The sequence below is a fragment of the Erythrolamprus reginae genome, chromosome 3 (genome assembly GCF_031021105.1).
Source record: "Erythrolamprus reginae isolate rEryReg1 chromosome 3, rEryReg1.hap1, whole genome shotgun sequence".
Taxonomy (NCBI): domain Eukaryota; kingdom Metazoa; phylum Chordata; class Lepidosauria; order Squamata; family Dipsadidae; genus Erythrolamprus; species Erythrolamprus reginae.
Genome location: NC_091952.1, coordinates 148621005 through 148635063, shown reverse-complemented (window position 1 = coordinate 148635063; position 14059 = coordinate 148621005). Strand labels below are relative to the sequence as shown.

The 14059-nt window shown below is 35.4% G+C and overlaps 1 protein-coding gene across 1 annotated transcript in view; it reads right to left on the bottom strand.

The window, feature by feature from the left end:
- Nucleotides 1-14059, bottom strand: part of XRN2 (5'-3' exoribonuclease 2) — an 89540-nt gene that overhangs the window by 55532 nt on the left and 19949 nt on the right. The window contains exons 6-11 of the mRNA XM_070747007.1: nucleotides 9513-9602; nucleotides 8454-8526; nucleotides 7499-7549; nucleotides 6461-6618; nucleotides 2899-2973; nucleotides 144-277 (exon numbers count right to left, since the gene is read on the bottom strand). Coding sequence (XP_070603108.1) covers nucleotides 144-277; nucleotides 2899-2973; nucleotides 6461-6618; nucleotides 7499-7549; nucleotides 8454-8526; nucleotides 9513-9602 — 581 coding nt within the window. The remainder of the gene's footprint in view (nucleotides 1-143; nucleotides 278-2898; nucleotides 2974-6460; nucleotides 6619-7498; nucleotides 7550-8453; nucleotides 8527-9512; nucleotides 9603-14059) is intronic.

The following is a 14059-nucleotide window of genomic DNA, read 5'->3' as shown; positions in this document are numbered from 1 at the left end:
CAAATAGCACTCTCCATTACACAAGAACTTGCAAATCTAAAAAGCAAGACTAATTAATAAGCCCAAACTTTGTTTCTTTTAAGTGCAATAATCAATACCTAACAACATTTAAGTGTTTCTAGATATAAAGCTGTTTCTCTTACCTGATCTCTAATGAGGGTAAATGAGGGAGAAAATCATTTCCCACAAAGAAACACATGAAAACCCAGTCATCGATGCTTCTTTCAACATCAAAAGTAAAAGGCAAGCTGGCCATTGTTAGCTCTCTTTCCAAATACTAGAATTTTTTTAAAGAGAGTGAGTGAGAAAGACACAAAATCAAGCATTTTCTCAAGCATTAACAGAATTCAAATGTCAGAACGTCTTTTCCTTTTCATCAAGCAAGCGCAGTCCATCTCTTAAGCAGAAGGCTAGAAGCACAAACAATCATGTTTCCCATCAGCCTGAATCTCTCTAGGTCTCCTTCACTGGCAAATATTTAGTACAAATCAATTTCCCTCTAATAATTTTGCATATTTAATATATCCCCATTTCCCAACTATTTCTCTTAGTAGTGTAGGGCTTATTTATTTTTTGCACTCATCCTTTCAGGCTTCATTTACACTACAACACTGTCCAGCCAGCATTTGTTTCCAACAAGTGGCCTAAAAAAGGCTAGGAAAAGAATATTAAGCAGCATTTCCATTCTACAAAAAATGTCCATTCTAGACATTTCTTTTTTCACTATTGTATGCACCTTTACAGACAAAAAAAGATTTGGGAGTGAACATGTTTATCTTTCAAGGTTCAGATAATTCATAACTTACAACTATTTATTCAGTGAACAATTGAGGTTATGGTGATACTGAACAAAGGGATGTATGATTATTCCCCAAATTTATGGCTGATGCATTGCCTACCTACTCTAAGATAGTCAAAACTCTGGTGCTTGGCCACCCATCCACTCTTACAAATGCAGCAATGCTTCTGCTACCCATCTCTCCCTCATCTCTGCTCTTTCTGTCTCTTCCCCCCACCCCCGCAGCTCAGCAGTGCCTGTCACCCTAGCTGACCTTTACTATCTCTTTGTTTTCTTCCCAAGATCATGCACAACAATTTCCTCAGGACACCTGGGAAAGAAGGCCACATATGGCCAGGAGCTGCTTCTCAAAGGGCCATGGTGAGCAGGTCAGCAATGGAAGAAGAAAGGCAAAAGTTAGCTGAGGCAATGAAGCACAAGGGTTCATTGGAGTGTAGACTGGCAAAGGCAATTGGAGCTAGTTCTGGGCTTGGGTGCCTGGGGCTTCCGGCACTTTAGGGGCTTCCCAGATGCTACAATTTTGCATTGTCCTGTTGGGCCAGTGTGCTCTGGCTGAGGCTTCTAGGGACAACTATGGCTTTGCACTGTGGTTCTGGGGCTTTCTCTGACTCTAAGGTCACGGCACTCCAAGAAGTCCCTGAAATACAATGTGGAAAACAGCACCAGAGTTGCACAGGTCTGGGGCTCCTGGCCACCCCAGAAGACAGGGTGCAAGGTGATCAAAAGTGAGATAGTGGGGAGATAGGCAACATAGGCAGTAGGAAGTATTCCCTTACTTTCCTGATGTTTGAGGCTAGGATAGATCAAACCCAGAATGGATTGGACTGGGGTAGTTCCTCAGTTGATGACTGGTGGCATTTGCTTTAACGATAGCAATAGAGAGTGCCAGTACTAAGCAATGTGATTACATGACATTGCACTTTACAACCACATTGTTTAGCAACAAAACCTCCAGTCCATATTGCGGTTGTAGGTTGAGGACAACCTGTAAAGAATCAGAATGAGGAAGATGCAGGAGCTAGCAAATGGAAGGCTTAGGGAGCCAAAGCCAATGCACAGACAGCAGCAGGCCAGATCTAAGAGATATAAAAGGGCTACTATGAAAGAGGATTAAAGTTAAATCAACTGTGGCAGAACTGGATTTATTGGATGAAAAGTTGCATGATTTTTTTCCTTTTATTCTATAAAATAAGTATAATTGAAAATTTTACTGTCATAACCCCAACATTACAAGCTTAACCAGTTTACACAGTAGTGATGGTAACATCTCTCTCTCTATGTCTTTCTGTCTGTCTGTTTGTCTCTCTCTCTCTCTCACACCCCCCCCAAACACAATATGTTAAACAGAACCAGTTTGCTGTTGGGTTTCAGGTATCAGGCTAGAAACTGTAAGACTATGAATGAGTTCTAATCTTGCTTTAAACACAAAGCAATCTGGATGACCTTGAGCCTTTCTCTCAGGTTTGGAAGAAGGCAGTAGCAAACCAATTCCAAACTGTTTCCAAGAAAATTGCAGGGATTTTTTCAGGCAGTCATCAATGTTAAAAACTGAGGTGTACACACATATACACATGGTATCTCAAGTGTGGACTGTTATTATTATACCATCTGTTGTCACTCAGATGATCATGGGTTCATACAGTTACACTGTATGAACAAATAATGTAAATTAACAGCTGCTTCTCTTTTTCCCTTTTTTGTCCCTTACTCTGTTGAGCGGTCAAATGCTTCCCTTCTCATACGGCTCTCAAGTTCTCTCAGCTTCCCACCAACTGTCCTTACAAGGAAGTGTTCAGTTAACCTTTCCCTTTAGTAGAATTCAAGTAATTGGTCATTTCCTCCTGACACAGGAGCATCTTGCCTTATAGGCACCTTTAGCTGCTGACAATGAACAAAAACAAGAAGGCCAAGACATCTGGCTTCTCTTAGCTGACTGTCAGAAATTAAATTCTTGGCTACCATGGCAACCCTGTTTGCTGACTGCTGCATAACACCTCTGTGCATGTTTACTTAGAAGTATCTCAGTGTATGCTATGGATCTTGAGACCCATTGTACAGCCTAGCCGTCTTTGTTCAAAATATATCCCAATATTACTTACTTCTCTCAAAACACATAAGCGAATAAATATAAATTCTTGTTCCATCCCAGGAGGACAATCTGCAAACTGATCGTGCTGCAAAGAGGAAAAATGACATACCATTTACACTAAGATTCATTTTAAAACAGTGTGTCTTGACAGTATTGCCCTAAAGTAAACCTAATAAAAATTCCTTTAAATTAATTATCATTCAGGAAATGAGTTTGGGATTGTGTTTAAATTTAAGTGAAATCTTTTTTTAAAAAACCAGTAAAAATTTATTTCAAAAAAATCCTTCTCTGTTCAACAAAATGTATTCTTAAAGTAAATGTGTTTAGGAATATAGGTAGTCCTCAACTTAAAAGCACAATTGGAACTAGAACTTCTGTTGCTAAGCAGGACGGTTAAGTGAGCCACACTAGATTTTATGAATTTTTTTGCCATGGTTAATTACTGCAGCATGAATTACATGGTTATAAATTGAATCTAGCTCCCCCTTAATTTACTCCCACTGGGAAGGTTGCAAATCACAATTACATGACCCCAAGACACCACAACCATACATGCTGGTTGTCAAGTGCCCAAAGACTGTGAGGATGCTGAGATGGTTAAGGGGAAGGACCAATTATCAGCCTCCTTTTTCCCAGTGCCATTTTAACTTCAAACTCTGGCTAAAAGAATGATTGTAAGTTGAGGACTATTGGTAGACAAATTGTCTTCTAATACTGATCCGCCCTTTGTCTATTCAGGTCTCATCATATTTATGAATGTTTTGCATTTATGCAAAGATAGTTCTTCCTCATGATGAAAAGAGTGGGACCAAAATCAGTCTTTCCTATTCCCTTCGATAGTTTCTCGTTTTTTATTATGTTGACATAAAAAACAGATCTATTTGTCAGACTGAAGGTGTGACAGCACATGAATTAAGAAAAAAATCCCTCTTCCCTAAAAAGGCTTTTATTTCTCTACTCACCTGGTTTTTTTTTTAAAAAAAACGGGTGGGGTGTAATTATGAAATATAGCCCAATACTCAGTTTGAATTAAGAACTGTTAATAATGATAGAACTTCAGATTAAACAAACATGACTGAATGTAATTTAATGTAGTAAGTGACATGCTATGAACCTTGGTTGTTCTCTCTCCAATTTTCCCCTCATTCCCTGAAAATCAGATATTTCTGTATCTGTTAGAGAAGACGATATCTACAGTACATATATTTTTGTTTCATCATTTCCTCTGCAAATATCTTATACTGCATATTGATTTTATTACTTTTGCATAGATTTAATTATTGTTTGATTTTTATTGTTCATTTTTATGGTAGCTAAACTGTGCATTGATGGAGAATACATTATAAAGAAAAAAATGTTTGTTACCTAATGCAGAATATTTTTATGATCGCGCTCCTAAACATTAAAAATGAAGAGATGCCATATTTCTGGAGAACAACTTTTTTTGCGGGGGGTGGGTGGGTAGTAAAAATTAAAAATATTTAATAGACATTCAATAGATGCATAATAATGGTCTGAATGAACTGTATTTTCAGACCAACATTAAATTTATTTCATTTATGTCCAATGTTCCCTCTAATTCCAGTTTTGCAAAATGGCAAAAAATGTGGAAAGATATATTTTCCATTGCTTCAGATATTCTAAAAGTTCTATACCTTTGGATTAAAGTTATTATTTACCGTATATACTCGAGTATAAGCCGACCCGAGTATAAGCCGAGGCACCAATTTTTGCCACAAAAACTAGGAAAACGTATTGACCCGAGTATAAGCCGAGGTTAGAAAATGCAGTGGCTACTGGTAACTTATAAAAATGGAAAACAATAAAATTACATTAATTGAGACATGTTTTAGAATATTTATTTTAAAGAAAACCAGTAAACTAGCTCTGTAAATTTAAAAGAGGGTAAACAAATTAACAATATTAACAATAAATTAAAAAGTAAAAAAAGTAGCTCGATCAGGAACAAAGCTAAAACCTAAGAGTTAAAATCCTTCAAAACTGGATTCCTTCTCATCATTACTTGGATTTACATTATTGTTCTGTTTTTATATATGCTGTGAGCCACCCTGAGTCCTTGGAGAGGGATTGCATACAAATCCAATTAAATAAACAAACAAACAAACAAACAAATAAGTGTATCCAAAGAAGAGCTTCAGCATTAGCTGCTGTGAGGTTATCAGCATAGAAAACCAAATAGATAGATAGATAGATAGATAGATAGATAGATATAGATAGAAAGATAGACACAGACAGACAGAAAAATAGATAGGATAGATAGATAGATAGATAGATGATAGATAGATAGATAGATAGACAGACAGATAGATATAAAGATAGACAGACAGATAGAAAAATAGATAGATAGATAGATAGATAGATAGATAGATAGAAAGAAATAGATACAGATAGATAGATAGATAGATAGATAGAAAAATAGATAGATAGAAAAATAGATAGATAGAAAGATAGACAGATAGAAAAAGAATTCCTGTCTAGCTCTGCCTCATAACACATTATTAGATCCTATCCAAGCAAGGACAGCAACTACCACAAAATACCATTTTTTAAACAGTTTAAATCCTTTCAAAGGAGGGGGAGGAGAATCTGACAGCAGGGGGCCTTTTTAATCCGACTCACCATTGCAAATGGCTGCCTTCTTTGAGCTAGGGAGAGGAACTACGGCGTGCCAGAGGGAACAAAAGCTGGTGCCTCCTCGCTCTGGCTCAAGCAATGTCGCCCTCGTGTGGTGACTTTGTCAATGACCCGAGTATAAGCCGAGGCTGTGTTTTTCAGCCCATTTTTGGGGCTAAAAAACTCGGCTTATACTCGAGTATATACGGTACTTGTAATCCTTGAAATATTATGAAAATATAACTAGGCCCCTCTTCTAACAAAACAGTGGCAATAGTCCTAAATAATTTGGTCAAAACAAAAAGAGGATGGCATGAAAGAGTGAACGATGAAGTCAAACCATGTGCAGGCAAGAAATTGCCTATGAGAGTTTGCTGGAGCACAGGAAGAAACTAAAAATTAGTCACCAATGCTGGATTCAGACAAAATTGGAAAAATAGTAACAACTGAATCATTGTAGCAAACTACAACTCATACATTATCTTCAAACCCTGGTTTCAAATGGAGCTTTCCTGCCCCCAAAATGAATCAAATTTATTGCTTGAAGTAGATTTATTTATTTTTCATATTTCTAAACAGCTAATCTCTCTCAAAGAGGGGATTCAGATGTTCAAGCAAAGGTTATTAAATTAAATGAATCCCATCATAACCCAAGATAATAAATACTTCTATGTATTTCTTTTGTTACAAATGCTGCTATTCCATGATGATATTATTATTATTATTATTATTATTATTATTATTATTATTATTATTATTATTATTAATTAGATTTGTATGCCGCCCCTCTCCGCAGATAAAGATATGTAAGATAAAACAACTATTTATCAAAGGTAAGCATCATGGTTAAGCAAGAAACTGTATAAAGCAGTTCTCAACCTTTCATTTAGAATAGCACACCAATGGTAATGAAAAGAAGTTAAGTAAATTCAACTTACCTCCCCTTGTTTTTCCCTTGGTAGGCCTTGACAGTCCTTAATTTCATGTCCAAATTGATTACAAAGACCACATGGTTTAGGTTTATTAGGCTTAAATTCTTCTCTGATTATAGTAAAATTTGGTTCATGAGTAGCTAATCCAAGCATAATAAGATCAGCTACAAAAGAAACAAGAATAAAGGCTCAGTGCTGATAAGCCACCAAAGCTTTGGAGCAACTAAACATAGGGTCATTCCAGTTCGACCATCATGGAGTTTGATGAAATTGGATGTAAACATGCACACATGTACCCAATTAACATTGGTAAAGTGTTACGTTTGCAGATACAACACTTGCAGAGAAGGTCTCGAGCCAGCTATTGTACTGCGAACTTCCCATCTTTCTTCTTGTAGCATCCCATGCCTTGTTTTGGCTTCCAGTTTGGTGCAGGAGGCCTTCCAGGCCCAAAGTGGGGTGCAGTGCGGGAGGGTGCATACATACTCTTTCAAAATTCAATGTGAGCATCCTCACACATACCCCTCCCACACATGCGCATGCACCCGCAACACATGTACGCTGTCTCCCCTCGCCCATTTTTGGCTTCCAGGTTGGTGTAGGCAGCTTTCCAGGCCCAAAATGGGGCGTGGGGCTCAGCTGGGGCGACAGTTGCCGTGCCCACAGAGAAGGCTGTTCGTGCCACCTGTAGCATGTGTGCCATAGGTTAACCACCACAGCCATAGGATGCAGGTTCCCAACTTTTCCAACTTCCCAACTGTCATGCCCAGTTTACCAGAATTAGCAAATTATTATTAGAATTAAATACACTCAGAAGGATGTGTAGTAAGTAGAAAATGAAGGGAAGCCATGTACTGAGAAAGTACAGGAAGAAAATGTAATAAGGTGGTTCATCTGAAATTACATAATATAATTGATAGTTTAATATTTCTCAGACAAATGTACTTTTATTTAAAATGATACCATGCACCAAACTGATTAACAAACATTCTCCACACAGTTTTCTTTTATTACTAATACAGAAAAGCCTAGAGATAGACTTACCATCAGCACCACATAAACAGTGGTGAGTATTTGGATCATGGTTTGGCTGGGCTAAAACAAAAGGACATTGTGTCATTACAGAATTCTGATATTTCACAGACATAACATAACAAAAAATTGTTGAGTCTCTATTTAACTATTTTAAAAGATACTGTAGTATTAATAAATGCATCTCTGAACCCTGAAGAAACAAGAATGGCAACAAAGAAAATGCAATCTTGAAAAAACTAGATGCATTCTTGTTTTACCTAGGAAGCTAGGATGACCTTCGTCCTTTAGGTAACTGAGGCACACAATTTAAGTTGCTATATGGACTAATATCAAGAACGCCAAGCTTATTTTTGTATTTTTAAATTTAGATTCTATATCTTTGTTTAAGTTGTACATACCAACCTTGAATTTGATTGGGTTGTGAGATTGTTTGTACTCTATGCTAACATGAATTCAGTTTGATACAGTTGGAAATGGAAGGGGGGAGAGCTGAGGTAGATGGAATCTACAGCCAAAACAACATAGTTGGTTGATGAGTCAGCTACATCCCATTGGCCGACTGATCGCAGGAGTGAAGTCGCCAAGCAACCAGCTCTGATCCCGGTTGGACAGTGTGACATATTGTTTTGGAAATATAAGAAACCTTTATTTATAGTGGGGTGCAAAGCCCGGGAACTTTAGTCCTGGCTTTTCACCAGTTTGTGCCAAAATGGTGTATCTAAATAAATTTATTCTTTAACAAAAGGAAATGTGATTTGTGATGGATGTATTACTTGGAACCTGACAATGCATCTACTAAATTATTACTACAATCACATGAAATCTATTGCTCTGCACATGTTCAATGAGTATTTTGACAAATTATATTGTATAAAACAGTAATACATTAATTCAAACAGTTCAGAATTATCCTACTAATCCTAATAAACTGCATATTCTCCTGTAAAAAGCATAATATCCCTACCTCTTTGCCTTCGGATGTAATCCATTATTTTGTGTTCACCCTCACCTGGAGCACTTGCATCAGATAAAATAACCTATCAATAACAAAACAAAGCAACATAAGATATAAATGGAAATACTCAATACTGTACATAATATCAGCATGGAAATTAGTACTAATGTATATCTGGCACAATATCTTCTAAACCTTTGGTGCCTTGAGTAATTAAAAAAAATAAAAATTGGAAGAACACTGTTCTTTACATTCTCAGAAATACAAATCACCTCAGATATACACAGAACTAGAACCTCCAAGGGAGGAATGAAAAATTGGAGATATCTCAGTGAAAGCAGAGCTAATGCCCACAAGAAAGACTGAATAACCAGTGACTCCTTCTTTGGTGCCTCCCTAGATAAAGAAAAGATAGGAGAGACTCATGTGCACCAGATGGCTCCTCCTCATGAAGAGACTGCAGGACAGCAGTCTTCTGCGGGTTTCAGGAGATGAAGAAATTAATTATTTTGCTTACAACTGTGGGAGACCCTTATAAAGGTTTTTTAAAGACACTAAGTTCACAAGCTTTTCTTTCTGGTCAATGTGAAAAATTTCATATTTTTAATTTATTAATTTTATTGGCCACTCATCTAAGTGGGTTAAAATCATAAAATGTGTTATGGTATGTTACATTATATATTTATTAATGACATTAAAGGCAACCTAAACCCTTGGAACAACAAATTTAACAATTTGTCAAGTAAGTTTAGTTCCAACTTTCAACAAAAAAGTTAATTACAAACTTATAATAGTTTGAAAATAAACATTATATATGAAGGCAATTATTTACATATTCCTAAGACTTATATCTATGCTTCTTAACCTGGATATTATTTTTTAAAAATTGACATTCTATTAGTAGATTGAAATGTCATTTGATAAATTCTTAATAAAATGTATTTCCCACCAAATTACACATCCTACATGGGGGGAAAGTTCCTCAACAATAGTTTAATAGTTATCCTATCTAAAATTCATTTACATTAGAAAATACACTGGAGTTACAGTCAAGAGAGTGAAACTTGCCGTTAAGTTTTTCCATCCAGGATCATTATTTAAACGATCAGCAACATAATAACGAAGACATTTAGCAAGATTGTCCATAAATTCTGTTCCCTATATAACAAGAACATAAAATAATGTTTAGAGACCAAATTGGGTAATTTTTAAAATAAATAGAACAGAATTCTTTATTGGTCAAGGGGGACTGGATACACAAGGAATTTGTCAAATACAGTATACACTAGTCTGAGTAGGTCAAAAAAACAAAGCTTCTGAAATTGTGAAAGCATATTCTTAATCCCTGGGTCTTAAAGAAAAATTAATCTTGCTGTGACCTGCCAAAACCTGTTGTGGGCATTTTTGCCATAAACCAAAATTGATCTTAATTCTCACTCAAACCTAGAGGTATAGTGTTAATATACTCTACTTGAATTGGCAGGATTATTTTAAAATCGTTGAACAAATGACAGACACAGACAATTTTTATTCATTAGAAAATAGTAAGATTAGCTTAGTTAGCTCTGAACATGCATGAACATATACAAGGGCTGTTCTTCCATCAGAAATGATTGTAATCCTCTCCTTTTCAGAACATACACTAGGCTTTTATTGAATGCAACAATGCAGAGAGAATAGTTGCAAGAACATTTATAGTAAACTATAAAATTATATTCATCTAGCCATAACACCAGTTTGGTTATTGTGAGAAATCTAAGACTAAAACTATATTCAGTTTTTAAAATGATGGCTATTTTGGTCCACAAGAAAATTATAGAAAAAAACATGATCCAACAAAAGTGGTAAAGCAATACTTTTACTAGGACCAATAAATGGGAGAAAAATATATCTAAGCATTCAGTTACTAGAATTATTTCTTATGCAAGAAGCAACCAACACCTTGCAATCAAGGACAAAAATCTTCTAGGTTCAAAAAACACCAAGAATTCCAATATCCAATTTGTATTCTGCCACAGGCAAAATTCATATGCTTCATATGGCAGAAAAGAGCAAGAAAAACACTGAATGGCAAGAAGCAAAAGTTAGGTTAGTTGTAAAATCTATATTTTAAAAGTTGCATCAAAAAGATTTGCAATTATGTCAGCTGTGGTAGCATGAAAGGTGAAAAAAGAAGCCACTGGAAAATTTATGACTGTCATAAACTAAAATTACTTGACTTTAAAACATTGTTAACTGTGTCCTTTGCTGCTGTCTTCTTTAATAAGATATCCCACCTCCCAATTTTTTTATTTTTCTCCTCTACATAATGTACAAAATAATATACATATGCCTTAAATTATTAAAATAGTTATACATTTTTATCAATAATTCAAAAATCTGTCTTATTCTGCTCTTATATATATATATACTGTGTGTGTGTATGTGTGTGTGTGTGTATACATATACATATATATATATATATATATATATATATATATATATATATATATATATATATATATATATAATCTCCTTCTCCTACCTTCTAAATCCTTCACTGCCACTCTGTCTCTACACCTTCTCTTCCTCCCCCTTCTACTTCCTCTTCCACCTTTTTTTAACTTACCCAGTGTTTTTTGTCCTAACCTACCTCATAATCAGCAGACCAATGGTATATTCTCAAATTTTAAACTAACAGTGGCTCTTCAAAAATTCTTATCATTGTGACATTTACTTATATAAGACTCTTTTTTCTAGGTATATGTCACCAAAAAAAGCTACCTCCAAAAAGGATTTGTCTTCTGGGTTCTCCATCAATTGAATCTAAACTTTAACTCCAACTTAACTGTTGTTGGCTTAACTTTCCAAAATAATTATTAATTCATGTGTCTCTTAACTTTAGGCCTATTGCTTCCTCCCCGTCCTTAATGTCTTTTCTCATTGTTTTTTTCTTGTCCTTCTTTTATCTTAACTAAATGCCTCTGAAATACATTTTGACTTATAATTTATGATAATATCTCATACTCGTATTAATTATACATATACATTTCAACTCTTATTAATGATCAAAATTCATATATTATTTCAGATCAATTAGTTGGTCAGACTTCCACATAAAGAAGTTTCCATTTAAACAGATCTTGTATATAAGCGTAATTTCTGCCTTAGCAGATATTAAATCAAAAATTAATCAAACACTACTGTCCATTCCTTCCTCCAATATACAGTACTTTGTTACACAAAAGACTTTCACATAATAAATTTTCAATTTTTTCTTTAAACAAATCTCTTATGTAGAGATAACTTCTACCTCAGTATTTATTAAGTCAAAACAGAAAAAAATTACTCTAGCATTATTATTATCATTCATCCCTCTAGTATACAATATTGTTGTTGTGAGCGGTCCATTACCACCTTTGGTAATGTCAGATTCTGAGGATAATGAGCCAGGCCCCTCTGGATATAGAATAGAATAGAATTTTTATTGGCCAAGTGTGATTGGACACACAAGGAATTTGTCTTGGTGCATATGCTCTCAACGTACATAAAATAAAATATACATTTGTCAAGAATCATGTGATACAACACTTAATGATTGTCATAGGGGTCAAATAAGCAATGAAGAAGCAATATTAATAAAAATCTTAGGATATACGCAACAAGTTACAGTCATACAGTCAACATGGGAGGAAATGGGTGATAGGAATGATGAGAAAAACTAGTAGAAATAGAAGTGCAGATTTAGTAGAAAGTCTGACATCTGATATCCTGGGACAGTGGGGTTGCCAGTTGATGCAGAGAGTAAGAGTGAGGAAGAAAGTGACCAGGATGAACCTGAGGAACCACTAGAGGGGGCTGATATAACAATAGGGGAGTGGTCTCAGTTGGAGGATGAAGAAGACATTACAGGGGATAATCCAATCTTAGATGCTAGATATCGGAGGTTTCTGAGAAGACAACAGGACTTGTATAGTAAAAGGAAATAAGCTTGCAGCTTTGCCTCTTAGGGGTTTGATGCTACTCTCAGCCAATATAAAAGCAAAGGATATGGGGAAATTTGGGGTGGAGTTTCAACATCGCTTCAGGGACGCTGTGTTAGAATTCGGGTGCTCCAAGATTGCCCCCCCCCCGAAACCTGATTCCTGCCTTGTTAAAAACACTCTGCCAGATGCTGAATGACTGTTAGAAATTGGTGAGCTGATTTTTCCCTCATCTATGCTGCATTCTCTTTGTTATCTCTTGGAATGCCATTAAGCCGAAGCGGGTGTTTTCCCCAGAACTTAATCTGATAACTTCGCACCCAAGAAAAAATACTCCCTGAACCTTTTAACAACTACCTTTTAGAAAATGCTGTGTATTCCAATAAATAGTGTGATTTAAAGTTGAAATTATTGGATTTTAATCAGTGGTTTCACTCTGAAAGCCCGGGAATAGAATAGTTGTGCTATACAAAAGAAACACAAAACTCTTGACCAGTAACTATATTAATTATGTATACAAATTCTAAACGATTCATTTTTTTATCACCATTAAGTCTAATTTAATAATAATAATAATAATAATAATAATGGAGCAATTCTATAACATTCCAACACCCATCACGTTTCCTTTTAATTTCTTGACTCTTTCCTTTTTATATGTATTTTCTCGATCCCCATTGCCTCAGTTTCTTTTTTCTTTTACTTTCATATTGATAGCTACTCTTTCCCCCCTTACCCCTTCTTAAATACATTATTTGGTTGTTATTAATTGCATTTTTGATATCTTTTTCATTTTTAAACATTCATTTTTGATATCTTTTTCTTTTTTATCATTATAGTTATCAGTATAGTCATAATGATCAAAATAACAATAATCGTGGTAATTTTCAATATATTCATCAGTATTAATATTTATTTCATTTCCGGTATTCTTTTCCTCTTCATTGCTGTGTACCTCAATGTTTTCATTATTTGTTTTTTCCTCTCCTGTTTCTTTTTCTACTTTTTGTCCCTCTTGTAATTCATTCTTAACCTCTTCCTTTACTTCAATTCCCCAGCTTCTTCTCCAGTCATCAAGCAGATCTTTAAAAAGCAAACTAGTTCCGCATAATTAATTTCCTTCATGTCTACGAGACCACATTCCTCCAATCCAAAAGTTCAACAAACTTCAGTTATAATAAAAAGTGTCTCCACCTACGGTAGTTCAAAAGCCTTTCCATGTATGCTGCCAGTCCTTAAAAGTTACTAACCTCAATTTCTCAAGATCACAAATCATCCATTTTAAAAACCATCCAGCTGCTAAATACAAGCAAATTTCACAGTCATCCTGATTGACTGCCCAAAAGATGGGGTTCTGCGTTCAATCTTCCGATTCTGTCTTTTCCATTTTTTGATTCAATTCTACTTTCCAAAATATTCTCGACTTATTATCTTCTCTATTTCTCGTATCTCTACCAGGTCTTTTAAAGCAAAGCTCCTCAGTCCTTAAGCATTAGTTAGTTCTTTTTAAGGATCTTTAATCCATGGTCTCCATTTGCTACCCAGCCTCTTCCCCCTCCTCCCCTTTAACTGTTAAAATATTTTTCTAATGTTTCCTTTCAGCAAAATCACTCACCAGCTTGTTTTCTTCATACTCTCCAGCACTTAGCTTTA